We start from the raw sequence: 27,789 nt of genomic DNA, 5'->3' as shown, positions 1-27,789 counted from the left end.
GCCAGGTTGTCCCTGGTGAGGAGGCTGCCTTGCTGTGCCTCCCCTGCAGCCAGCCCTCAGCTGTTCCTGCTGTCCCCTCAGGCTAGCCCTGCTTCCCCTCTGATCCTTTCAGGATGGCGGAGGCCAACCTGAGGGGCTGGCTGCTCTGGGTCCTGCTCCTGAACTTGGTGAGTCCCGGAGCCTGTGTCCAGGCCCCCGCTGCCTCCCATAGCGGGTACTGGGAAGGAGGCTGCTTGGCAACAGTGAGGGAGGGCCTGGGGTCTAGGGGGCCGGTCTCTGGACAGATGGGGATCCCAGGCACCCCAGAGGAGGGGTGCAGGTCGGGGGTCCTGGGTTGTCCAAGTTTTCAGGTCATGGGGTTAGATGGACACAAGTGTTGGGGAGGGGGCAGCTGCACCCAATATGACCGAGTGCCTCCCATCCCCAGTCTGCCGTGAATGTCCTGGCCTGAGGTGGCTGATGGGAGATCGAGGGAGGCTCCAGTCCTGGGGTGCTGGTGGGATGGGTTCAGGGGGATGACCATCTAAGGAGGATTTAGCATCTGGGGTTGGGAGGAGATCTGGGGCTCTTCCCTCTTACGTTTCTCACTTGCTTGCACGTCTGGGAGGGTGGGTGAAGGCTTTCGGCCCTGAGCAGGTGAGGACCGGGGAAGCTCTGCACAGGAGCTCCAAGAGGGGCCCCGAGATTCCGGATGTGCCCTGCAGCTTGGGCATCACCTCGGCCAACGGTGATGGCAACAGTGCCTGGTACCCCCCTGACCCGATGGAGTCAGCCCCTGACTTGTCCAGGGGCCACTGTTTCTCTGCAGGACCCCCCAGTGGCCTCCAATAGTCTCCTGGCCAACCCCTCACTGTCTGGTGTGACTTTGCTAAATGCAGCTCTGTCAGGTCACCTCCCTCTCTTCAGTGACCCTGTCACTCAGGATGAAGGCCTGGTGTACCCATCCACCCGTCACCACCAGACACTGCAGGGAGGTCCCGTGTGCTGTTCTGGCACCCATCTCCCTTAAGTCCCCTGGCAGCATGGAGCTGCCCAGCATCACTCCTCACCTCTCCTGCTCTGCATCCTTCCTACCCCCCATGCCCTCCTTGACTGCCGGTGGTGCCTTGACCTGGTGGTGCTGACCAGTGCTGGGCCCCATGGTGATGTTGCCCTGCTCCTCAGGCCCAGGGTGAGCTGTACACGCCCATTCACCAGCCTGGCTACTGCGCCTTCTATGATGAGTGCGGGAAGAACCCAGAACTGTCCGGAGGCCTGGGTACGCTGTCCAATGTGTCCTGTCTGTCCAACACGCCTGCCCGCCAAGTCACAGGCGACCACCTGACCCTCCTACAGCACATCTGCCCCCGCCTCTACACCGGCCCCAGCTCCACCTACGCCTGCTGCTCCCTCCAGCAGCTGGTGTCCCTGGAGGCCAGCCTGGCGGTCACCAAGGCCCTCTTGACCCGCTGCCCGGCTTGCTCTGACAACTTCGTGAACTTGCACTGCCACAACACCTGTAGCCCTAACCAGAGCCTCTTCATTAACGTGACCCGCGTGGCCGGGCAGGGAGGCAGCCAGCCCCGGGCTGTGGTGGCCTATGAGGCCTCCTACCAGCACAGCTTTGCTGAGCAGACCTACGACTCCTGCAGCCGGGTGCGTGTCCCCGCTGCCGCCACACTGGCCGTGAGCACCATGTGTGGCGTCTACGGCTCTGCCCTCTGCAATGCCCAGCGCTGGCTCAATTTCCAGGGGGACACAGGGAATGGCCTGGCACCCCTGGACATCACCTTCCACCTGTGGGAGCCCGGCCAGACCCCAGGGAGTGGGATGCAGCCTCTGAATGGGGAGACTGCACATTGCAATGAGTCTCAAGGGGACGGCACGGCGGCCTGCTCCTGCCAGGACTGTGCTGCTTCCTGCCCGGTCATTGCACAGCCCCAGGCCCTGGACACCACTTTCCGCCTGGGCCGGATGGCGGGTTGGCTGGCCGTCGTCATCATCCTCTGCTCACTCTTCGCTGTGCTGACTGCCTTCCTCGTGCGGCCCTGCCTGGCCTCCTGCGGGGGCAAGGGCAGGACGCTGGACCCCAAGGTGGGCACCAGCCTCTTCGACAGGCTCAGCCTCTCCACCCACACCTTCCTTAGTCAGTGCTTCCAGGGCTGGGGCACATGGGTGGCCTCGTGGCCCGTGACCATCCTGGTGGTGTCTGTCGCTGTGGTGGTGGCCTTGGCAAGTGGCCTGGGCTTTATGGAACTGACCATGGACCCCGTGGAGCTGTGGTCGGCCCCCAACAGCCAAGCCCGGAGCGAGAAGGCATTCCATGACCAGCATTTTGGCCCCTTCTTCCGAACCAACCAGGTGATCTTGACAGCTCCTAACCGGCCCAGCTACCAGTATGACTCCCTGCTGCTGGGGCCCAAGAACTTCAGTGGGGTCCTGGCTCCTGACCTGCTGCTGGAGCTGCTGGAGTTGCAGGAGAAGCTGCAGCACCTCCAGGTGTGGTCGCCAGAGGAGCAGCGCAATGTGTCACTGCAGGACATCTGCTACGCCCCCCTCAACCCGCACAACACCAGTCTCTCTGACTGCTGCGTCAACAGCCTCCTACAGTATTTCCAGAACAACCGGACGCGCCTGCTGCTCACGGCCAACCAGACGCTGGCCGGGCAGACCTCCCTGGTGGACTGGAGGGACCACTTTCTCTACTGTGCCAAGTGAGTCCTTGATGGCTGTCCTGGGTGGGAGGGCCATCTGGGCCTCCCGGAACCCAGGCCAGGCACACAGCCTGGCCAAGGACCCTGCGTGCTCTGTTTCTCAGTCTCAGGGCCACAACACGCCGTTTCTCTCCACACTCCTTCTCGGGCCCCACTCCCTCAGTGGAGTTCCCGCTCACTGTAACAGATTTGCACATGGCCATCCTGGCCTTCCCAGCCCATAGCCCACTCAGCCTTTCTGCAGGGAGCAGCCTTGCACGTTCTGCTTTAAGTGTCACAGAGCAATCTGATGGCCCCACTCTCATGTTTGTGCTTCTTCGTTTCCTCTTTGCTTCTGTGCAGGGCCTGGGCAGGCCATCATCACATAAGTAGTCCATGAGGGGCCCTCAGGCCAGGGCAGGGCCTGGGCCACAAACCCTCACACAATTCAGGGATCGGTCTCTGCTGTTTCCACTCTGCTGTGGTGCAAACAGGATGCCAATGAGTCCGTTGGGCCTCAGGACCGAGAGTGAAGGTCCGTGAGCTGCCGCTCCCTGGAGGGGAACAGGTGGGCGGGCAGCGGCCGAGGCTGTCCGAGGTTGGAGTGGGCTGAGGTCCTCAAATGTCTGGTCTCAGGGCCCCTTCACACTCAGACGATGAGCTCCAGCTGGGGTAGAGGGTCTATCTACCGACATTTCCCACGTGAGAAAGTAAAACTGAGAAATGAGAAAATATTTATTAATTCTTTAAGAATAATAAGTTCATTACATGTTGACGCAAATAGCATATTTTTATGAAAAATAACAATGTTTTCCAAACAAAAAAAATCAGTGATAAGATGGCATTGTTTTGCATCTTTGCAGATCTCTTTAGTGTTTTGCTTAATAGGTGATGGCTAGGTTATGGCATCTGGTTCTCTGTTTGGTCTGTTGGTTGAAGCATAGTGGGAATTCCTGGCCTCACACACATGGAGCCGGAAGGGGGAGGAGGGCTGTAATAGCCTTTCCAGATAACTGTGGGTCTTCTTTGATGCTACATCAAAACTCAACAAGTGGTCTTTTCTTCAATGTTAGCTGCAATGTGGAATCTGAAGCCATATCAGTGAATTGTCTGTACTGTATACACTCGAGAGTGAAAAGGGCAAATAGCCTCTTAGTGTTATTATGAAAATAGTTTTGATCTTGCAGACTCTTGAAAGGGTCTCCAGGGCTCCCAGGGACCCCAGGGTGCACTTTGAGGAGAGAGCCAGGGCTCTCTACCCTCACTCCCCACCCCTCAAGGGAGCCTTGGCCCCCGGGCTGGCTCTCAGAACTGGCAGGTCAGGGAGGCAGGTCGGGCCCCAGGTGTCCAGTCCTTGCGTCGGCTTTATTTCGGTTTTAGATGCTCACAACAACTCTTGGGTGATCCAATTATCCCCATTTCAGAGGCAGGAAAACTGAGGCTCAGGGGAGTGCACGTGGTGAGCTGCTCAAGGTCACACAGCAGCCTGCACTCCCAGGAGAGCTGGTGGCCAGTGTGCTCACTTGCTCTGAGTGCCTTGTCCAGGTACCTGTGATGCGCTTCCAGAAAGGGCTCAGTTGAAGGGTGTAGAGACTTGCCCAAGGTTGCCAGGCTGGTATACTGTCCACAAAAAACAGAAATCCGAACTCAGGGCCTGGAGGGTTCTGGGTCAGTGGGAGAAGAAGGCTGTGGGCACTTGAGGCCTGCCTGGTTTGCTTGCTTTTGTCGGTGTTTAGGACTCAGGGGCTTGTGGCAGAGTCTGGGGGCTCAGGTCCTGGCCCCCACCATGGGGGACCTTGTGTGTGATGCTCACCCACCCACATCATCTGGAATGAGATGATGATGGAGCCTGCAGGATCAGGCTGGTGTAGGGGGAGATGAGAGCTCCGGCAGCCCCTGCTCTGGGGAGCTCCAGTCCACTCTGTGTTGGGCCGCGTGATATTTTATTGGGAGAAATGGTTCTGACACAGGGTCAGGCGATGGTGCTGGGGGCCTGGGGTGGGGTGCTGGGGCTGTGGTGATGGGAGCAGGAATGGGCTAGGAATGGTCTTTCCCTCTCCTTCTAGTGCCCCACTCACCTTTAAAGATGGCACAGCCCTGGCACTGAGCTGCATGGCTGACTATGGGGCCCCCGTCTTCCCTTTCCTCGCCATAGGGGGCTACAAAGGTAAGCTGAGTGGCTCCAGGGGAGGCCAACAAGGGGGAATATGGGGCAGGAGTAATGGACAGGAAGGTGGGGTGGTGATGGGCTTCCTGCTGCCTGGGGTGGGCTTGAGGGGGCTGCAGACCTGCCTGTCCTGCCTTTCTCTGCCACCTCCTGCATCTTCTCCTGTGCTGCTCAGATCCTCTGGTCTTGTGCCTGGGCCCAAAGGCCTTGCCCTTGGCTGAGAGAGGGAAGTGGGGTGTAGGGGGTCAGACAATGACTCGGTTGAGGGAGGTGGGGAGAGGGGAGGCAGGGGTGCAGCTGGAGCCAGGGAGGAGAGGCAGAGTGAGGCTGGAATGGGGGGGGAGGAGGCAGGGGTGAGGATGGAGGAGGGGGAGCGGGAGTGTGGCCGGAGGGTGGCTGAGCATTTCTCATCCCAGGGAAGGACTATTCTGAGGCTGATGCCCTGATAATGACCTTCTCCCTCAACAATTACCCTTCTGGGGACCCCCGGCTGGCCCAGGCTAAGCTCTGGGAGTGGGGCTTCTTAGAGGAGATGCGAGCCTTCCAGCGTCGGACAGCCGGCATGTTCCAGGTCACATTCATGGCAGAGGTAGGGGCTGTGGGTCCCCGGCTCCAGGGGATGACCCAGGTGTCTTCGGGTGGGTTCCTGTGTCCCCGTCCTGGCCTCCCCCCTCCTGAGTGACCCTGGGCCAGTGGCCGCCTGCTCAGGAGGATGGAGTGATGTGACAATGTTCTTGCAGCCTTGCTGGGCTCACAGTGGGCCACGCATGTAGCACCCACTGGTGAAGCTCTTGGGAGCCAGGCTGGCTGGAGCTGGCGTGGTCAGTGGGGCTGGTCGGGTGTATGTCCACAGCGCTCCCTGGAGGATGAGATCAACCGCACCACATTCCAGGACCTGCCCATCTTTGCTGTCAGCTACATAGTCATCTTCCTGTACATCTCCCTGGCCCTGGGCAGCTACTCCAGCTGGCGCCGAGTGCGGGTGAGAAGTAGGAGGGGCACAGCGAGGGTGGAATGGCGCATAAGGGTGTCTAGAAGCTTTCCAACTAGAGCATCTTGAAACAGCAAAGCAGACCACTCAGAGTGGCTCCCCCAAGGGGTGACAATTCTTGGAAGTCTTCTGATTCAAAAGGCCATTTGAGCTTTCATTCTGCTCCCTGACACCCCGACTTGTGCAAATGCAAAGCTAATATTTAAAATGTCTTACAATGTGTGCTCAAGAAAAAAGTGGCAGGCTCGTGTGGGCCTGCCCTTGCTCTGCGGAGTGGCTGGAACACAGAAGCACTGAGCAAGCCCGCCTGCTGCCCACTGCCTTCCTCTAGCTGGGGGTGGGGGCACATTGGGCAGCCCTGCAGCCAGGAGGCTGAGCCTGGTCTCATTGCAGGTGGACTCCAAGGCCACACTGGGCCTGGGCGGAGTGGCTGTGGTGCTGGGAGCGGTTGTGGCTGCCATGGGCTTCTTCTCCTACCTGGGCATCCCCTCCTCGCTGGTGATCCTTCAAGTGGTGCCTTTCCTGGTGCTCGCCGTAGGGGCTGACAACATCTTCATCTTTGTTCTTGAGTACCAGGTAAGAGGGCAGGAGTTCTGCATGCCCCCAGCCACCCCTCCACTCCCAGACACAACCCTGTTGGGCTTCTTGCAGACTCTTCTTAGGCATTGACGTTCATGTTTAAAATTCCTGCAGAAAACGCAGTGCTTTGCGTTTATCTTTCACATAAATACGTTCATACCACGTGTGTCACCTGAACTTGGTCTCTGTCAGCCCCACATGCTGTTGGTAAGGGAGTCACACAGCACTTTGGAGCCACCTCCCATCTTTGTGCTGACACACAGCAGTCCACGGAAGGACAAGTCAGTAGATTTAGCCTCTCCCATTGGTGAACATTTAGGGTTCTAGTGATGTGTTGGAGCAAGGATGCCATGCACATCCTGAACCACGCCAAGCGTTCCTCTGGGTCAGACCCTGAGAAGTGGAAGACGTGGCAGAGCAGAGTGTTAGCAGGGTCCGCTCCAGACTAGGGAAGGTCAGGCTAGTTCCTCAGGCCTGGCTGGGTCTGTGGGCAATGGCCTTGCCTCGGGGAGTGAGGGCACGTGTCAGCTCCCTGCTGGCCTGTGAGGGACGGAGTCCTTGGCAGGCTCTGGACCCTGTCCCTGCTTTCTTCACACAGAGACTGCCCCGGAGGGCCGGGGAGAAACGGGAGGCCCACATTGGCCGAGCCCTGGGCAGGGTGGGCCCGAGCATGCTGCTGTGCAGCCTCTCTGAGGCCATCTGCTTCTTCCTAGGTGAGCCTGGGCAGCTCCTCCCCACCAAGTGCCACTTGGAGGTAGTTGGGTGCGGGCAGCCCCCTTTCCTCTGCACCCATTTCTGAGCAGGCTTCCCACCCTGAGGTTCACTCCTGCCCCCCCCAGGGGCCTTGACCTCCATGCCGGCTGTGCGAACCTTTGCCTTGACCTCCGGTTTCGCGGTGATCCTTGACTTCCTGCTGCAGATGTCAGCTTTTGTGGCCCTGCTTTCTCTCGACTGCAGGAGGCAGGAGGTAGGGGCAGCGGCAGGACCGAGCACCCATCCCCAGCCCCATTTTGGCAGGGGTGGGATACCTCCACTTTGCAGAGAGGCTCAGAGAGCGGGGCTGGGTGCAGCAACAACATGCTGGAATATTTAGCTATGTGGTCCCCAATGTCTTATAGAAAAGTAATTCCATTTTGGTGATTTTGGGGAATATGATGAAACCTCTTAAAGTACAAGAGGTCACGAAATAAAATACAAATGGGAGGTTGACAGGGAGCTGTTGTTTCCGGGATGGTGCAAAATTCAAAGATATTTTATAAAGGTAGTAAATAAAAGCAAAGAAAACAGCACACTGGCGTGTCCCCATGGCACGCTGCTGGCAGGGGCACATGAGGAAGGTGGCTCTCCCACGGGAGGGAGGCGGTCCCGGGATCTGCTTTGGGGCCACCTTGAGGCGCTGCCTCCACCCAGGCCTCGCGGCTGGACTTCTGCTGCTGCTGCAGCGCCCGGGAGCTGCCCCCGCCGGCTCAGAGCGAGGGGCTCCTGCTCCGGTCCTTCCGAAAGTTCTACGCCCCGCTGCTGCTGCACCCGGTTACCCGCGCTGTCGTGGTGAGTGGGGCCGGGGGGAGGCTGTCCCTGGCAGACTTGATCCTCCTTTGCCTGTCGTCGGAGGGGCTAGGGCGGCTGGGATTCAGGTCTGCCCAACTGCAGACTGTTTCCCATGACACCCTGACCAGACCCCAAGTGGGAGGCGGCGGGGAGGCGTTGGGCAGGGCGGCTCTCACGCGGTGGCTTCCTCCTCAGCTGCTCGGGTTCCTGGCCCTGTTTGGAGGGTGTCTCTATCTCGCGAGCCACATCAGCGTGGGGCTGGACCAGGAGCTGGCCCTGCCCAAGGTGAGCCGTGCCCCGTGACCTCCAGTGGGTGCCCTCCCTCCCCTGCCCTCAGTCCCCTGGGATTCGGGGAGGCTCAGCAGCACACAGACGGTGGCCCAGGACTGCTCACCGTGTGGACCTGGGGAGAGGAGTTGCATCGATGTGCAAAAAGCTCAGGAGCCCAGCCCCACGCTGTGTGAGGGAGATGACCAGGCAGGCATGTGGAGGGCTGGCCACGTGAGATGATCGTCCAGGCAGAAGGACCCAAAGCTGGCTCAGCGCCCGCCCTGTGCTGGCTGCTCCACATCCTCAGGCCTGGGTACACAGCAGCTCGCTATGGAACGGTCCCCTGATAGGCATCGAGGGTCGTGGGCTCTGGGGAAGGAAAGACCCCCGGGGCTCAAGGGGTCTAAGAGGCTCCTGGGTGGAGGAGAGGTTTTGGGGGTTCCGAGCATGTGTAGGATTTGCAGAGGGAGGCAGCGAGGGTGACAGTACTGACCCATGGGAGGCTGGGAGGAGCCAAGGCACATTTCCTGGGCATGGGAGTGGCCATGGGTGGGGGTGTGGAAGGAGTGTGGACCAAGCCCCACAGCTGGAGGCCAGGGGGAAGGGTGCTGACTACCAGGCCGGGGCCAGCAAGTGTATGGGGTTGACAGGCACCACACATCTGCAAGTCCAGGGACCCACTGCTCCTCTGCGTGTGCAACCAGAGGCTGTGTGAGCTGGTGGCTGGGGCAAGAAAGTCTGTGTGCCTGGGCTACCAGAGAGAAAGAGCATTCTGGGGACACAGACATTCAGGGCCACTCTGGGGACAGAGACGGGGGTCTGGGTGCTGGCAGCCGGCCTGGAATGAGCAGCCTGGATCGCCATCTGCAGGTGGCCTTGGAAGCGAGATGAGGAGGGAAGAGAGTGGACAGCCAGGACGGCACCTTCGAGCCACCACAGGGAACAAGAGGAGGTGGCAAAGCCAGCAAGAGTCCAGAATAATCCTGCCACCCATGGTGGCCCTGGGGGCTGCTCACAGGACTGAGGGGAATAGGGTTCCCAGGGCCCCCAGAGCGGGTATCAGGGATCTGGTGCAAGAAGGGGGCAAGAGGGGCAAGCCGGGGGGCGAGGAGGAAGTTGCTGGGCTGCAAGACCCAGCCGAGGTTTTATGTTTATGCCCTTTGTTGATTTTTCTTTGGGGGAGATTTGTTTGTTTCTTATTACTTTCAAAAACTTTATTTCTTTCAATTTTTTTATTCTAGTAAGATACTCATAAAATTTACCATTTTAACTAGTTTTAAGTGGCGTTAAGTACATTCACATTGTTGTGCAACCATCACTGCCATCCATCTCCGCAGCTCTTTTCATCCTGTAAAACTGAAACTCTGTCCCCATTAAAATTAAACACTAACTCCCATCCCCCTCCCCCCAGCCCCTAGCACCCACCATTCTATTTTCTGTCTCTGAATTTGACTGCTCTAGGTACCTCATATAAGTAGAATCAGACAGTATTTGTCTTTCTATGACTGGCTTGTTTCACTGAGTATCATGTCCTCAAGGTTTATTCATGCTGTAGCATGTGTCAGAATTTCCTTCCTTTTAAGGCTGAATAATATTCATATATATATATATATGATATTTATATATATATATGAATATATATGAATATATATATGAATATGTATATACCACATTTTGCTTATCCATTCATCTGTCCATGGACAATTGGGTTGCTTACACGTTTTAGCTGTTGTGAATAATGCTGCTATGACATGAGTGTACAAATATCTCTTTGAGACCCTGCTTTCAATTCTTTTGGGTATATACCCACAGGTGGAGTTGCTAAATCATATGGCAATTCTCATTTTAATTTTTTGAGGATCCACCACACTGTTTTCCACAGCAGCTGCACCATTTTACATTCCCACCAACAGTGCACAGGATTCTAATTTCTCCAAATCCTTGCCAACACTTGTTTTCTGTTTTTTTGTTTTGTTTTGGATTTTTCTTTTAAAGATTTTATCTTTCCTTTTCCTCCCCACACCCCCTGGTACATAGTCGTGTATTTTCAGTTGTGGGTCCTTCCGGTTGTGGCATGTGGGATGCCGTCTCAGCATGGCCCGATGAAGGGTGCCATGTCCGTGCCCAGGATTCAAACTGGCGAAACCCTGGGCTGCCGAAGCAGAGCGCGCGAACTTAACCAAGCAGAGCGTGCGAACTTAACCACTCAGCCATGGAGCTGGCCCCTGTTTTGTTTTTTATAGTAGCCATACAATGGGTGTGAGGTGGTATCTCATTGTGGTTTTGATTTACATTTCCCTAATGGTTAGTGATGTTGAGTATCTTTTCATGTATTGGCCATTCCTCTATCTTCTTTGGAGAAACGTCTATTCAAATCTTTTGCTCATTTTTGAATCAGGGTTTTTTTGTTGTTGAGTATTAAGAGTTCTCTAAATATGCTACATATTAATCCCTTATCTGATACATGATTTGCAGGTATTTTCTCCATTTCTGTTGGTTGCCTTTTCACTCTATTGGTAATGTCCTTTGATGCACAAAATTTTTTTTCATAAAGTCTAATTTGTCAATTTTTCCTTCTGTTAACTGTGCCTTGGTGTCATATTCAAGAAGAAATCATCACCAAATTCGATGTTTTGAAGCTTTTCTCCCGTTTTCTTCTAAGAATTTTATAGTTTTAACTCTAAACTCTTAAGTTTAGGTCTTTGATCCATTTTGAGTTGATTTTTGTTTGTAAGTATGTATATTTTTGAAAGTCCAACTTCACTTTTGCATGTGGACATCAGTTTTCCCAGCACCATTTGTTGAAAAGACTGTCCTTTCCCCACTGAATAGTCTTGGCAACCCTGTCAAAGATCATTTCACCATGTATGTGAGGGTTTATTTCTGGGCTCTCTATTCTATTCCACTGGTCTATATCTCTGTCTTTATGTCAGTATCACACTATTCTGATTACTGTATCTTTGTGGCAAACTTTGAAATCAGCAAATTTGAGTCCTCCAACTTTGTTTTTCTTTGTCAAGATTGTTTTGGCTATTTGGGTCCCTCGAGATTCCAACATGAATTTTAGGATAGATTTTTCTATTTCTGCAAAAAAGTCATTGGGACTTAGAAAGGGATTGCATTGAATCTATAGGTCACTTTGGGTAATATTGACATCATAACAATATTAAGTCTTCTAACCTGTGAACATGGGATGTCTTTCCATTTATTTCTGTCTTCTTTAATTTCTATCAGCAATGTCTGGTAGTTTTCAGTGTATCAGTCTTTCACCTCCTTGGTGAGGGTAATTTCTAAGTATTTTATTCTTTTTGATGCTATTGTAAATGGAATTGTTTTCTTAATTTCCTTATTGGATTATTCACTGTTCATGTATAGAACTGCAACTGATTTTTGTGTGTTGCTTTTGTAATCTGCAACTTTGCTGAATTTGTTTATTGGTTCAAACAGATTTTTACTGGAATTTTAGAGTTTTATGTACGTAAGATCATGTAATCTACAAACAGAGATCATTTTACTTCTTCCTTTCCAGTTCGGGTGCCTTTAATTTCTTTTTCTTGCCTAATTGCTCTGGCTAGGACTTCAGTACTATGTTGAATAGAAGTGGTGAGAGTGGGCATCCTTGTCTTGTTCCTGATCTTAGAAGAAAAACTCTCAGTCTCTCACCAGTGAGTATGATGTCAGCTGTGGGATTTCTGTATCTGACTTTATCATGTGGAGGAAATTTCTTGTATTCTACTTTTCTGAGTTTTTTTTTTTTTTAATCATGAAAGGATGTGGGATTTTGTCAAATGCTTTTTATACCTCAATTGAGATGACTGTGTGATTTTTCCCCTCATTCTATTAAACTTGTGCATCACATTATTTTCATATGTTGAGCCATTCTTGCATTGTAGGAGTAAATCCCAGTTGGTCATGTTGTATGATCCTTTTAATATATTGTTGAATCCAACTTGCTAGTATTTTGTTGAGGACTTTTGCATGAATATTCATAAGGGATATTTGTCTGTAGTTTTTCTTTTCTTGTAGTGTTTTTGTCTGGCTTTTGTATCAGGGCAATGCTGGCCTTATAGAATGAGTGAAAAGTGTTTCCTCCTCTTTGATTTTTTCGAAGAGTCTGAGGAGTATTGATATTAGTTCCTCTTTATTTTTATATATTTTTAAGATTTTATTTTTCCTTTTTCTCCACAAAGCCCCCCGGGACATTGTTGTATATTTTTAGTTGGGGGTCCCTCTAGTTGTGGGATGTGGGACGCTGCCTCAGCATGGCCTGATGAGTGGTGCCATTTCCACACCCAGGATCTGACCGGTGAAACCCTGGGCCACTGAAGCGGAGCATGTGAACCCAACCACTCGGCCACAGGGCCAGCCCCAGATATTAGTTCCTCTTTAAATGTTTGGTAGAACTCACCTGTGAAGCCATCAAGACCAGGGCTTTTCTATGTTGGGGATTTTTTTTTTTTATTACTGATTCACTCTCCTTACTAGTTATAAGTCTATTCAGATTTTCTGTTTCTTCTTCTTTTTTATTTTCTTAAGATTGGTACCTGAGTTAACATCTGTTGCCAATCTTCTTTTTTTCTTCTTCTTCTTCTTCTCCCCAGAGCTCTTCAGTACATAGTTGTATATTCTAGTTGTGAGTGCCTCTGGTTGTGCTGTGTGGGATGCCGCCTCAGCATGCCTTGATGAGCTGTGCCATGTCCACACCCAGGATCCGAACCGTGAAACCCTGGGCTGCTGAAGCGGAGCACAGGAACTTAACCACTCGCCCACTAGGCCAGTCTTTGGATTTTCTATTTCTTCTTGATTCAGTCTTGGTAGGCTTTGTGTTTCTAAGAACTTATCCATTTTGTCTAGGTTATCCCATTTGTTGGTGTACAATTGTTCGTAGTACTTATAGTTCTTTTTATTTCTATAGAGTCAGTAGTTATGTTCCTACTTTAGTAATCTGAGTCTTTTTTTTTCTTAGTTCACCTAAAGGTTTGTTAATTTTGTTAATTTTTGTGAAGAACCAATTCTTGATTTTGTTGATTTTCTATATTATTTTCCTATTCTCTATTTTATTTGTCTCTGTTCTAATCTTTATTATTTCCTTCCTCCTGCTAGCTTTGGGTTTAGTGCCCCCCCTCCCCCCACCCCAGTTCCTTAAGTTGTATAGTTAGGATGATGATTTGAGATCTCTTTTTTTCAATTGAGTTCATAATAGTTTATAACATTGTGAAATTTCAGTTGTACATTATTATTTTTCAGTCACCATATAAGTGCTCCCCTTCACCTCTTATGCCCAATCCCCAACCCTCTTTCCCCTGGTAACCACTAAACTGCTCTCTTTGTCTATTTTCCACATATGAGTGAAATCATACTGTGTTTTTCTCAGTCTGGCTTATTTTGCTTAACATAATACCCTCAAGGTTCACTCATGTTGTTGTGAATGGGACGATTTTGTCTTTTTTATGGCTGAGTAGTATTCCATTGTATATATATGTCACATCTTCTTTATCCATTCATCAGTCGATGGGCACTTGGGTTGCTTCCATGTTTTGGCTATTGTGAATAATGCTGCAATGAACATAGGGGTACATAAGTCTCTTTGAATTACTGATTTCAAGCTCTTTGGATAGATACCCAGTAGTGGGATAGCTGAGTCATATGGTATTTCTATTTTTAATTTTTTTGAGAAATATCCGTACTGTTTTCCATAGTGGCTGCATCAGTTTGCATTCCAACCAGCAGTGTGTTAGGGTCCCCTTTTCTCCACAATGTCTTCAACATTTGTTATTTTTTGTTTTGGTGATTATAGCCGTTCTAATGGGTTTAAGGTGATATCTAAGTGTAGTTTTGATTTGAATTTCCCTGATGACATCTCTTCATGTGCCTATTGGCCATTTGTGTATCCTCTTTGGAAAAATGTCTGTTCATATTCTCTGCCCATCTTTTGATTGAGTTGTTTGTTTTTTTGTTGTTCAGTGTGTGAGTTCTTTATATATTATGGAGATTAACCCCTCGTTGGATATAAGATTTGCAAATATTTTCTCCAAGTTGGTGGTTTATCTTTTCATTTTGATCCTGGTTTCCTTTTCCTTGCAGAAGCTCTTTAGTCTGTTGAAGTCCTACTTGTTTGTTTTTTCTTTCCTTTCCCTTGTCCGAGTAGATATGGTATTCAAAAAGATCCTTCTAACACCGATGTCAAACAGTGTACTGCCTATATTTTCTTCTAAGAGTTTTATGGTTTCAGGTCTTGCCTTCAAGTCTTTGATCCATTTTGAGTTAATTTTTGTGTATAGTGAAAGTAATGGTCTACTTTCATTCCTTTGCATGTGGCTCTCCAGTTGTCCCAACACTATTTATGGGGAGATTTCCTTTTTTAATGTAAACATTTACAGCTATAAATTTCTTCTTTAGCCTCCCTTTTGCTGTGTCCCAAAAGTTTGTATGTCATGCTTTCATTTTTATTTGCCTCTAAGTATTTTTTAATTTCCCTTGTGATTTGTTCTTTGACCCATTGGTTGTATGAGTGATGTATAATTTGCACAAGTTTGTGAATTTTCCAGTTTTCCTGCTGTTACTGATTTCTAAATTCATCCCATTATGGTCAGAGAATATACATCATATGATATACTTATTTTTAAATGTTGGGATTTAAATTATGGCCCAACACATGGTTTATCCTGGAGATTGTCCCACGTGTATTTGAGAAGAAGGTGTATTTCGTTCTTGTTGGGTGGAGTGTTCTGTATTTGTCTGTTAGATCCAGTTGGTTTAGTGTGTTGTTCAAATCTTCTATTTCCTTACTCATCTTCTGTCTGGGTGTCCTATGCATTATTGAGAGTTGGGTCTTGAACTCTCCTACTATTATGGTAGAATGTTCTATTTCTCCCTTAAATTCTGTCAATTTTTGCTTGATAGATTCTGATGGCCTGTCATTAGGTGTGTAGATGTTTATTCACACTTATTTTTTGCCTTATTGAACCTTTCATTTATACATAATATCCTTCTTAGTTTCTTGTAAACTTTTGACTTAAAGTCCATTTTGTCTGATATTAGTATAGCCACCCCTCCTCTCTTTTGGTTACTGGTTGCATAGATTATCTTTTCCCATCCTTTCACTTTCAAGTTGTGGGTATATTTGGATCTCAAGTGAGTCTCTTGTAGACATCATATAGTTAGTCACGTGTTTTTATCCATTCTGCCAATCCTGTCTTACGATTGGAGCGCTTAATCTGTTTACATTTAAAGTAATTATTGATGAGGAGAGACTTTTGTCATTGTGCTATTTTCTATATGCCCTGTCCCTTTTTTGACTCTCATTTCCTTATTACTGACATCTTTTATGTTTAGTTGATTTTTATTAGGGAAACTTTAAAATCCTCTTATCATTTCCTGTTGTGGATATTCTATAGCTATTTTCTTTGTGGTTACTATGGGGGTTACATTAAATATCCTAAAATCATAACACTCTAATTTGAATTTATATCAGCTCAACTTCAATAACATACAAAAATTGCTCCTTTACAGCTCCCTCCCATCTCCTTTCAGTTACTGCTGTCACAAGATTACATATTTATGCAGTGTGTACCCCAAAACATAGACTAATAATTTTTTATGTATTGATCTCTTATATCATATAGAAATAAAAAACTGGAGTTACAAACCAAAGTTACAATAATACTGGCTTTTATAATTTTCAGTGTATTTACCTTTATCAGGGATCTTTATTTCTTTATATGGCTTTAAGTTATAATCCAGCTTCCTTTCATTTCAACCTGAAGGACTCCTTCAAGCATTTTTGCAGTGCAGGTCTTGTGGTAATGAACTGCTTCAGCATTTGCTTATCTGGGAATGTATCAATTTCTCCCTCATTTTTGAAGGTCAATTTTGCCAGAAATAGGATTCTTGGTTTACAGGGTTTTTTTTCCTTTAGAATTTTGAATATACAAACCCACTGCCTTCTGGCCTCCAAGGTTTCAGATGAGAAATATGGTTATAATCTCATCGAGAGAGCCTTTGGATGTGATGAGTTTCTTCTCTCTTGTTGCTTTCAAAAATTTGTGTTTGTCTTTCCCTTTCAATAGTTGGATTGTAATGTGCCATGGTGTAGGTTTCTTTGAGTTTATCCTCCTTAGCATTTGTTAAGCTCCTGAATGTTTACCTTTATATCTTTCATCAAATTGGGGAAATTTTTGCCACTATTTCTTCGATTTCTCTTTTCCTTCTGACATTCCCATGGTGTGTATGTTGGTCTGCTTGAAGATGTCCCACAGGTCCCTTAGGCTCTGGTCACTTGTCTTTATTCTCTTCTTTCTGTTCCCCATTTGATAATTTCAATTGTCCTATCTTCATATTTGCTAACTCTTCTTCTGACTGCTCAAATAAGCTTTTGAATCCCTATAGTGAATTTTTCATTCAGTTATTGTACTTTTCAGCTTCAGAGTTTCTTTTTGGTTCCGTTTTATGTTTGCTCTTTATTGACCTTTCCATTTTGCTCATGCATTGTTTTCTGGACTTTGTCCATATCTTATTTTAACTCTTTGAGCTTCTCTAAGACAGTTCTTTTAAAGTCTTTATCTAATGCATCCATTATCTGGTCTTTCTTGGGGATGGTTTCTGTTGATTAATTTTTATTCCTCGATATGGGTCATACCTTTCAGATTCTTTGTATGTATTGTGATTTTTTTTGTTAAAAAATGGGCAGCTGGGTCTTATCTTGTGATAACGCTAGAGATCAGCTTCTCTCCTTCCCCATGGTTTGCTTTTTTTGTTAATTTTATTTTTGCTGGTGTCTCTGTCCTGGGGATCATCCTGAGGTGTAAAGTTGAAGTCTTATTAGGTCTTTTCTAAGCCCATGAGTTTCCCTGGGTATGTATGGTGACTGTCTAAATTTTCCCATATGTGTAGTTGCTTTTGAATGTCTTATTCCTTAAATGTCTGGCTCCCAAAAGGAGAAGAAGGGAAATATGGAGGGGAAAAACAATAAATCAGGCACTTGTCCTTTAAATATCTTGGAAGTCACTTGAGCTTGAGGTAGTGGAGGTTATAATGGTGGGCTGACTCTGTGTCTGCACCACTGAGATCAGAAGCAGCAATCAGTGATCAGAACACAGGTCCCTGATATTTAAGGGATGGAGTCCTTATAGCCCACCCTGGATCCTGCAAGCTGTGTGCAAACTGTTCCTGGAATGCATGTGTGTCTGCCTGCCACAGGGCTGGAAGGTCAAGGGGTGGATAGCTGCTATCATGCTAAGAGCTGAAATTGATTGAAATTAGCTACAATTTATAATCCAAGTCTTTCCCTAGAAGCTTCAAGCCCTCAATAGACCCCAGAGTTCCAAAATAGTTACATCAAAAATATTCTACCAGTGCAGTTGTTGTGTAGGTGGGGAAATGGATTCCTGGTGCTTCCTACTCCACCATCTTCCCTGACATCACTCTGAGGTTTTATGTCGTGGGAGAAGAGAAGGTCATGAAGATGCCCAGTGCACGGCCCTGAGGGTGTGCACATGGATGTTTACATGTGCATGCATATGTAGGCTTTTGTTACAGACCAACTTGTTAGACTGTGGCTATGCCAATTTGGATGACAGGAGGGGCTAAAATTACACGTATGTGCATGTTTGTGTGTGTGTGAGTGTGTTCATGTAGGGTGGAATGTGTTGTTCTGTGCTTAAACCTACGTGAGTGTATTCTGTGCATGTACCTGTGATTATACTTGGATGTGTGTAACTTAGAGTGAGTACACCTCCAGCTGTGTATCTCTGTAATGGAACTGTACATGTACCTCTGTAAGCATGTATGTCTATGCATGTATCTCTTGTGTGTACCTTTGTGCCTATATCTCTATGAATGTGTACCTCTGTGAGCATGTACTTCTGTGAGTGTGTACCTCTGTGAGAATGTACCTCCATGTGTGTCCTTCTGTGAGCATGTACCTCTGTGCCTGTACCTCTGTCAGTGTGTACCTCTGTGCATGTACCTCTGTGTGTCTACCTCTGTGTGTCTACCTCTTGTGTGTACCTCTGTGCGCATGTACCTCTGTGAGCATGAGTCAGAGCAAGCCTGTTGGGGTGCATCTGGCCCCAGCCTCACTGACTGTCCTCTGTTCCAGGACTCGTACCTGCTTGACTATTTCCTCTTTCTGAACCGCTACTTTGAGGTGGGGGCCCCAGTCTACTTTGTCACCACTGGGGGCTATAACTTCTCTAGTGAGGCGGGTATGAATGCCATCTGCTCCAGTGCAGGCTGCGACAGCTACTCCTTAACCCAGAAGATCCAGTACGCCACTGAGTTCCCCGAGCAGTGAGTGCCCTGGCCTGCCTCTGTCTGTGCCCTCCACCCCCTCTAGTCCTCCCTTCTGCCCACCCTGATGCCCTCTCCTGCCCTGATGCCCACCTGCTGCCATGTGCCTGGAGAGGCCCAGTGTGGCTAGCCTGGCCCTGCCCTGTGACCCTCTCTCCCTCAGGTCTTACCTGGCCATCCCAGCTTCCTCCTGGGTGGACGACTTCCTTGACTGGCTGACCCCATCCTCCTGTTGCCGCCTTTATACCTCTGGCCCCAATAAAGACGAGTTCTGCCCCTCAACTATCAGTAAGTGTAGGGCCTCTTGGGGCTCATGGCCCACCACAGCTTGGGGAAACTGAGGCAAGAGAAAGGACAGGCCTGGAGAGGCTCTCTTAGCACCCCCACTCCCACCCCTCCAGTCCGGGTGGGCCAGGCTCGGAGCACAGGTATGGGTGACCATGCTGAAATGTGCGGTTCAGCTGGACCTCTGGGCACTCATGCACTCATGCCCCTCCTGACTTGTGCTCACACTCTTTGGGCACGCTGGTGCTCATGGCAGTGGCAGTTGGGAGTGAGAGCTGAGCGTGGCATGTGACCCTGTCCTGGAGTAGCCGCCTTTGTCAGTGGAGTGGGGAGGCCCCATGGGGACTGTTTCTCTGCCTCAAACTTCCCTTCCTCACCCGCCCGTAGGTGTCGGCCATTTCCATTACTGAGAGGGGAGCTCCTCCCAAAGTTAGACAAGTGCAAGTCCCTCTAGAGTACACAGCCGCATGCCTGTTGCAGGGGCCAGGCGTGCTCGGGGACTGGTATGGAAAAGGAGCGGAAGGAAGGGCAGAGCAGGGGCTGCCAGCTCTGGGGGTGCCGCTGCCCGGAGCCCCTGCTCTCTTTGCAGACGCTCTGGCCTGCCTGAAGTACTGTGTGAGCTTCACGCTGGGTCCCGTCCGGCCATCGGAGGAGCAGTTCCACAAGTACCTTCCTTGGTTCCTGAATGACCCACCCAACACCAACTGTCCCAAAGGGTAGGCTGGGTGGGGCATCCCCAGGGGAGGATGATGGTGTGTGTGCCACAGGGGGAGCACGAGTGGCAGGAGGCTGTGCGGGGCCTCAGGGGCCGGTTGTGAGCCAGGCAGATGGAGGGGCCTGGTCCCTGGCTAAGCCTTTGCTCTGGCCTTCTCCTTGCAGCGGGCTGGCAGCATACAGCACCTCTGTGGATTTGGGCCCTGAGGGCCAGGTTTTAGGTAAGTATGGCCTCACCTGGAGAGGAAGACCAGAGTCAGCTGCTCTGGGGGGCTCCTAGCAGCCGCAGGGACTGGCCTCTCAATCTCGCATCTTCTCTCCTTCCTGCTTCATGGGGGCCTTCTAACCATCCCAGCCCTGTCCTCAGAGGTCACGTTATCAGCTCCACGTCCTCACACTTCACCCTGCCCCCCAATCCATGGTCAGTGCGGCACTCACGGATTCTTTCAGGGGTTGATGCCACACTTGGGAGCCACCCACACCCCTTTCTCTCATGCACAGTTCACAGCCAGATGTGGGCTGTGGGCAGCTGGTTACATGAGTGACTATTGTACTTACCCCGCGGCCGCCCTAAAGTACAGCTCTGTCAAGTCAACCATTTCCATTTTTCTGTCTCCCTTTCTGGTCCTTTGCTATAGGAATATGCACATTGGAAAAGTAATTAAATTAATTTAAAAACTCCAGTGCATGTTTTGAAACCATACAGAGTGCATTTGGGTTTATCTGGGAGATCACTTTGTGCTCCACTCATCAGAGGCAGGGCAGAGGCTGGGTCTCACATGGCTGTAGAACCAGCTGCAGAGTCCGCAGGGCTGCTGCCAAGTCGCAATGCAGGGTCCCTTGCTGAAAAGTTATTAACAATTCCAAAATGGAGGCGGCAGCGCCCTGATCCCAGCCAGATGCTGTCCCTTGTCCCTCTGGGGTCCTGAGGTACCTGGATTGGGCTCTGACCTTTGCCCTTCGTCGTGGCTGTGGCCCAGCCTCTCGGTTCATGGCCTACCACAAACCCCTGAAGAACTCGCAGGACTACACGGAGGCTCTGCGGGCAGCTCGGGTGCTGGCGGCCAACATCACTGCCGACCTGCGGAAGGTGCCGGGCACTGACCCGGCCTTTGAGGTCTTCCCCTACACGTGAGGCCCTGGGCTCTGGGCACACGGAGGTGGGCTGGGGGGCAGGCACTGGGCTGGCGAGGGCGGCCATGGTGTGAGGATGGGATTCTGCCAGCCAGTGCGCCCCCACACCCTCTCTGAGCTGAGTTCTCCCCTGAACTGGGTGAGGGAGGCCACGCACCCCGAGAGGTGACAGCGCTCTGCATTGGCAGGCTCACCAATGTGTTCTACGAGCAGTACCTGACCGTGATCCCTGAGGGCCTCTTCATGCTCAGCCTCTGCCTGGTGCCCACCTTCGCTGTCTGCTACCTCCTGCTGGGCATGGACCTCCGCTCCAGCCTCCTCAACCTGTTCTCCATTGTCATGATCCTTGTGGACACCGTGGGCTTCATGGCCCTGTGGGGCATCAGCTACAATGCCGTGTCCCTCATCAACCTGGTCACGGTAACCCGCTGCACGCAGGGTCGGGGCTTTGTGGCAGGCGGGTGCGCCAGCCTCATAGGACACTCCCAGTCTCTCTAGAGTCTAGGTGCGGTCCAGTGGCCTGGGTGGAGACCCCGGACCCTGGCCTTTTCTCAGCTGAAGACCCCTCTCTGCCCACAGGCGGTGGGCATCTCTGTGGAGTTCGTGTCCCACATCACCCGCTCCTTTGCCATCAGCACCAAGCCCACCCGGCTGGAGAAGGCCAAGGAGGCCACCATCTCCATGGGCAGTGCGGTGAGTGGGTGGGCCGCCACATGCAGCCCGCCACCGGGCACCCTGTGCTCAGCCTGATGCCTGCCTGACCCCCAGGTGTTTGCTGGAGTGGCCATGACCAACCTACCGGGCATCCTCGTCCTGGGCCTGGCCAGTGCGCAGCTCATCCAGATCTTCTTCTTCCGCCTCAACCTCCTCATCACTCTGCTGGGCCTGCTGCACGGCCTGGTCTTCCTGCCGGTCATCCTCAGCTACCTGGGTGAGTGCGCAGGCTCCCTGCCCGCACAGCCAGGCTCCTTCCGCGGGCACCTCTGGTGACTCAGGGACTCCAAGCCACAGGCAAGGTGCAGGGAGTATGCTGGTCCAGCTCACCTGGGACAGCCACTGCCAAAATTGCGAGCACACAGTTCTTCCTGGTTTGGAAGCTGCTGCTTTTCACTTAACATGTGAAGACATCTTTCTTCGTCAGCAGAGTGTGTCTCAAACACTGTTTTGGTGGCCATATTGTTCTCCACTGCATGCTGTTGAACGTTTAACCATGACCTTCAGTGAGACATATATTTCACACTGAGAGTTGATGCTCAAGGGCACAGACACAGACGTGCAGGGTAGAACAAACGTTTCACAAAATAGCTCTGCTGTGAAGCACTCTGATGTTTTCTGTTCTATTCTATCATTAATTTTTTGTGTGTGTGTGAAGAAGATTGGCCCTGAGCTAACATCTGTTGCCAATCTTCCTCTTTTTGCTTGAGGAAGACTGTCCGTGTGCTAACATCTGTGCCAATCTTCCTCCATTTTGTTTGTGAGACCCCGCCACAGCATGGCTTGATGAGCAGTGTGTAGGTCTGTGCCTGGGATCCAAACCTGGGAACCCCAGGCCGCCAAAGCGGAGCATGCGAACTTAACCACTACGCCATCGGGCTGGCCCCATATCATTAATTTTTAAACTGCTGGTGTTATCTATAAAATTGATTTTATGACTCATTAATGGGTGACAGCTCACAGTTGGAAAATCCTTCCTGTCATGTGGATCAACCAGGATCCATTTAACCAGCAAACAGCTGCTAGACGTTCGAGTTTTTCTCCCTCCCACTCTTACCGTCAGTGCTGCGGTCACCACTCTTGTGGCTGAGTCTCTGCCCTCACCCTCTGGTGTTTGGAGAAAGTCCAGCGTGTGATGTTGATTGTTCATACCAGTTAACGCCCTCCACAAAGCTTACCATTTAAACTTCTACCAGCAACATGGCAAGTGCCCATTTCTGTTTCCTCATTGCGGAGCACGACGGTTTAACCAGCCCCCAGGATGAGGTTGTTGCCCCCTCTCAGGGTGGGCAAGGGGGGCGTGGTTCACTTTTGCCCCCAGCCGTGCTGACAGTTGTGGTGATCTCAGAGAGCACGTGCAGCAGCGTGTGTTTGTGCTCCAGTGCGCATACACCTAATCCTTGTACACCCCTGGGGGCAGGTGATATTTTCATCCCCACTTCACAGATGAGGAAACTGAGTCTCCTGCCCCCCTCACAGGGTTGGTCAAACACAGCAGAGTTGGAGGCCTCACAGCTCCAGCGCCCCTACCTGGGGCACCTCAGTCTTGTTGGAATTTCCTCACCCTCTTTGGAAGAGGAGCATGTGTGTGTTGGGATTGAGGTCTGCCAAGCAGGGAGCCGCAGGGTGTGGCCTCCCCTGGGGTCTTCCCAGAGTGTCAGGGAGGGAGGAAGGAGCTCGCAGGCCCTGCTGCCTGCAGAGTGGTCTGGAACCTCCCTGAAGCGTGGGCCCCATGGGCAGTGTCCCAGGAAGGCTGGTGGTGGGAACAGAGGCCCCTGGTGTACGTCCCTGTGCTGAGTCTGTCAACAGAGTGAGGAACAGCTTCTCTTAGGAAGGAGTGCTTGCTGTGGGTGTTGGCACAGAACATTCTAGGAAGAAAGGAGAGAGAGAGATTCACAGGCCTGAGGGGGGTCTTGCAACTTCCCCTTCAAGATCTGTTCTGGAAGGCAGACTTGCCAGGGGCAGGCTGGGGAGAGCATAGGTGACTGCTAGAATGGCTGCTGGCTTTTTGGGGTAGGGTGAAGTGAGGGCCGTGGTGAGGTGCAGGGATGAACGTGGGGGGCTCAGGGCTCAGCTCTCGCTTTCTGGACCTTCCTTTCTTGGCTGCACCACCTGCCTGCACCTCCTACCCTGCACGCCACCTCCCTGACTGAGATCCTCTGTGTCTGTCCCTCTGCAGGGCCTGAGGTCAACCCAGCTCTGGTGCTGGAGCAGAAGCGGGCAGAGGAGGCAGCCGTGGCTAGGACAGCCTCCCGCCCCAAGCACCCCACCCCAACGGACATGGTCAACTATGGCTTTGAACTTCCTGCCAAGAGTGCGGGCGGCAGCGGCTTTCTGCCCCACAGTGGGCGGGAATTCTGATGGAGACAGAGCCTCATCTGGGCTCACTGGCCCTGACCCGAGGGCTCATGGGAGTTCCCCTGTGGGGTTCCTTGACCCATCTTCCCCCTCAGGGCTTGGGAGAGGCTGTCCCCATGGGAATACCCACGACAGGACACCCTCTGGCCGCCAGGTGCCTGATGGGCCCTCTGCCTCGACAGCAGGTCCTTGATTTCCAAGTTATTCAAGCCTCAGTCAGCACGTGATTGCCTCCGCCTTTGGGGTACCTGGGTCTTGGAGCTTCCAGGATTAGACACACTCTCCCAGATTTGTTCTAGACTCAGAACTCTTCTATCGCTGCCTACTTCTTATCCAACTTTTCCCCTCTTTTAATTATTCCAGCAAAAAAGTTCCAATTTAGTGTCAGTAAGTCTTTAACACTCTTCAGTATCCCTGAGAACAGAGAGCATGATCCCCACTCCAGGCTACAGACACCACAGGAGGCCAGGGAGAGGCATGGCAGCTGCCTAAGAAGCTCCCCAAGCCATGGTTCCTGCTAGGGAAGAGCCAGGGAGAACGTTCTTGAAAACACTCTGGTCAGATGGACCCCACCCGGAAAATGGCATTCAGTTTGACCTCCGTGTTCAATGATTATTAAGGCTATTGCCACCAGTATAGAGGCTGCCCGCGTCTGCAAGGCTGTGAGCTCCTGGAGATGGGCTGGCCCTGCCACCTCTGTCCCACACCTGGAGCACCCTGCTAGGGCCTCAAACTAGCTCCACCTGAGACCCCACGGAGAAGCAGAGGGATGCGCCTTGCTCAGTGCTGTGCACACAGGTGCTTAGTAAATGTCTGTTGAGCAGAAATGGTGTTTTATGTCACATGTCCTATTCCAATTGCCTTTGGGCTTAAGATCATTTTTGTAAATTACACAAATAATACATGTTTGGGAGGGTGATTTGTGGAGATATTAGTTTGTGGTTTTTCCTCCTCCTTTTCAAGAAAGTAGCCAGGCCATTGTCGGCCCCTGCCTTTGAGGAGTGGGGAGCCATTTCCTCCAAACCAGGAGGCACAGAGCCTGGTGGGTCTGGCCAGTGGTAGGACCTACAGATGCTCCCTTTCTGGGAACAGCCCGTGAAGTAGGCAATATCTGGAGAACCTGCCAGAGAAGACAGGGGTGCATTTGAGGAGGGAGGGACCCACAGTGCAAACTGCCAGCTCCCAGGAAGGCCCTGTGCAGGGACAGTGGATGAAAGTGTCAAGGAATGTGACATTCCAGAGCGACCTCAAGAACTTTCTGCTCCCCTCTGGGTCCCAGCTCCCCTCTGGGCTCTGTACATTCTTTCACTGAGTGGAGTTTGGCTGAGGAGTTGCTGTGGCATTGTATGCTCAGGGGACATGAAAATGGGGTGGAAATTTCTGGAACCTACTAGCTCCTCTCCAGTCCTCACAGGAGCCCCATGCACCAGACATCATTAGCCCACCTTTGGGAGGGTCACTGGCTGGCCAGGATAGACAGCAGGTCTGGCAAATGGGAGCATTACCAGGGAATAGAGGCTGAGGAGAAATCACATAAGTTGCCCGGTTAAAACTCCACACGTGGGCTGGTCCCGTGGCCGAGTGGTTAAGTTCGCGCACTCCGCTGCAGGTGGCCTAGTGTTTCGTTGGTTTGAATCCTGGGCGTGGACATGGCACTGCTCTTCAAACCACGCTGAGGCAGCGTCCCGTATGCCACAACTAGAAGGACCCACAACACAGAATATACAACTATGTACTCGGGGGCTTTGGGGAGAAAAAGGAAAAAAAAATAAAATAAAAAAACTAAATCAAAACAAAACAGAAACTCCACATGTTCAGGGATAGACAAATCAATCTGAATAACAAAATAGCTTTTGATAACAGTGACATTTCAAATCAGAAGAAAGGCTAGACATTCAATAAAGGGTGTAGGGCAGTTGGTGGATCATTTGGATCAAAGTAAAGTCCTATCTACACCTCATACCATATGCAAAAGTAAAGGTACAGATTGATTAAGGAGCTAAACATAAAAATGAAATGATCCAGCTGTCAGAAGAGAACCTAGAAGGGTATGTTATAATCTTGGGGTGGGAAAAATTTCCTAAGCACAAGGTCCAGAACCCATAAAGGGAAAGACTAAAGATTTGACTACATAAAAACTTAAAAATTCTTTAAACACATAAACACAAACAAAAAAATAGTGAATAAAGTTGAAAGACACATGATGGGCTGGGAAAAATATCTGCAACATGTTTTATAGAAAAAGATTAAAATCAAGAATATACAAAGAGAGGAAATGGTTGATTGAGCTATTTGGCCTAACTCTCCCACTGAAAACAACAAAAATTATAGCTAAAATAAATCTTAGCCAGAGCCTTAATAACCTTATAGACTTGAACAAATCTCATACTTAATACTGAAATAGTGAAAACATTTCCTCTGAGATTGAGAATGAGACAAGGATGCCCACTTCTACTCCATGTTGTACTGGAGGTCTTAGCTATTGCAATAAGGCAAGAAAAAAAAATTAAGGTTATAGGGATTGGAAATAAATGAATGAAATTGTAATCATTCACAGATGATATGATTGTGTGTAAAGAAGATCTGAAAGAATCCACATATAAATGATTAGAATTAATCTCACAAAAGACTGGCAATAAAACTACACAAAAAGCTACAGAATAATATTGAGAGAGGGCCAGCCTGGTGGCACAACAGTTAAGAGTGCATGTTCTGCTTTGGTGGCCTGGGGTTTGCTGGTTTGGATCCCAGGTGCGGACATGGTACCGCTTAGAAAGCCATGCTGTGGCAGGCATCCCACATATAAAGTAGAGGAAGATGGGCACAGATGTTAGCTCAGGGCCAGTCTTCCTCAGCAAAAAAGAAAAAAAAAAGAGGATTGGCAGCAGATGTTAGCTCAGGGCTAATCTTCCTCAATAATAATAATAACAATAATAATAATAATATTGAGAGAAATTAATGATCTAAATAAACGGAGGTATATACCATGTTCATGAATTGAAGCCTCTATATTAGAAAGATGTCAACTCTCTCCAAATTGATTTCTAGATTCAATGTAATTTCAGTCATAATCCCAGCAGATTTTCTTGTTGAAACTGACAGGCTGATTCAAAAACTGATACAGAATGACAAAAGATCAAAATTAACCAAGACAATCTTGAAGAAGAACAAAATTGGAAGACTTAGACTACTGGAAATCAAGATATTATAAAGCTACAGGAATAAAAATAGAGTGATTTTGGCACACTGAAGATCAAATAGAAAAACAGGAAGAATAGAAACTCCAGGAGCAGATTGTACCATAAGGACACATGATTATGATGGAGGTGGCATGCAACGGCATGGGTATAAACTGTTCCTGATCTGTCTCTTGAATTTGACGTGTGTCCTCCTCATGCAAGTTTTTAAACTTTAATTCCACATATGTTTATGTAAACAAATATAGTACCATTTCATGTTTTGAAATTTTTTATAAATGATACCATAGTTGACCTATCCTTTGGAAATGAGTTTTTTTTATGAACATACATTTTTTAGATTTATTCATGGTGGTACACGTACAGCCCATCATTTGAACTGCCTCGTGGTATTCCATTGTATGAATGAACACACTGTTTTTATCCATTCCCCAGCAATCAGATTGTTCTCAATTTTTTTCTACCATAGGTCCACAGTCATTATTTGGAATTCCCAAATCCTCAAAGCTCTGAAAACCTAGTTTGTTTGTCTTTTTTTCCTTTGTAAGTTTGGGACAAACTCATTTGGTGGTGAAAACTGACCAGACAAAAATGTGTCTATTTATACTCTTTATAAACAGGCACAGACGGAGTTCTATGAGCTCAGGGCCTCACTCTTACGAACTCATTTAGCCATAATTACCTCCCTAAAGACCCATCTCCAAATACAATCACACTGGGAGCTAGGGCTTCTACATATGAATTTGGGGGGGACATAATTCAGTCCATGACAGGTGTCAATCTTTACTAGTATGCATTGTAGTCTTCACAGCCTTATACTTGTAGTAAAAAAAAAAAAAGCCAATTTCACTTAAGAATGTTCCTGATGAA

At 49.7% G+C, this 27,789-nt stretch overlaps 1 protein-coding gene across 3 annotated transcripts; it reads left to right on the top strand.

Moving 5' to 3' along the window:
* On the top strand, positions 1-26,968 carry NPC1L1 (NPC1 like intracellular cholesterol transporter 1). 3 transcript variants are annotated; one of them, XM_046669107.1, is made up of 19 exons: positions 1-167; positions 1,165-2,693; positions 4,739-4,839; positions 5,256-5,428; positions 5,693-5,821; positions 6,224-6,406; positions 7,008-7,122; positions 7,249-7,376; positions 7,820-7,957; positions 8,153-8,242; positions 18,327-18,517; positions 18,681-18,805; positions 19,392-19,518; positions 19,682-19,737; positions 20,497-20,647; positions 20,839-21,070; positions 21,230-21,343; positions 21,419-21,581; positions 26,825-26,968. In XM_046669107.1, exons 1-19 carry the CDS (start codon positions 114-116, stop codon positions 26,827-26,829), a joined length of 3,804 nt encoding a protein of 1,267 aa, XP_046525063.1. In that variant the 5' UTR covers positions 1-113; the 3' UTR covers positions 26,830-26,968. The 3 variants fall into 3 exon arrangements, with proteins under 3 accessions (XP_046525063.1, XP_046525061.1, XP_046525062.1); XM_046669105.1 differs by lacking the exon at positions 26,825-26,968 and adding an exon at positions 23,544-25,409; XM_046669106.1 differs by lacking the exons at positions 8,153-8,242; positions 26,825-26,968 and adding an exon at positions 23,544-25,409.
* The last annotated feature ends 821 nt before the right edge of the window (positions 26,969-27,789 follow it).

Source organism: Equus quagga, chromosome 8 (assembly GCF_021613505.1).
Source record: "Equus quagga isolate Etosha38 chromosome 8, UCLA_HA_Equagga_1.0, whole genome shotgun sequence".
Classification (NCBI taxonomy): domain Eukaryota; kingdom Metazoa; phylum Chordata; class Mammalia; order Perissodactyla; family Equidae; genus Equus; species Equus quagga.
The sequence above is the reverse complement of the archived record's forward strand: the minus strand, read 5'-3'. Positions and strand labels throughout refer to the sequence as shown.

Coding starts and splice junctions, on each gene's coding strand:
- NPC1L1 (XM_046669105.1), top strand. CDS start 114: ATGGCGGAGGCCAACCTGAGGGGCTGGCTGCTCTGGGTCCTGCTCCTG. Junction 7,958..8,152: donor CGGTTACCCGCGCTGTCGTG/GTGAGTGGGGCC, acceptor CTTCCTCCTCAG/CTGCTCGGGTTCCTGGCCCT. Junction 21,582..23,543: donor GGTCATCCTCAGCTACCTGG/GTGAGTGCGCAG, acceptor GTCCCTCTGCAG/GGCCTGAGGTCAACCCAGCT.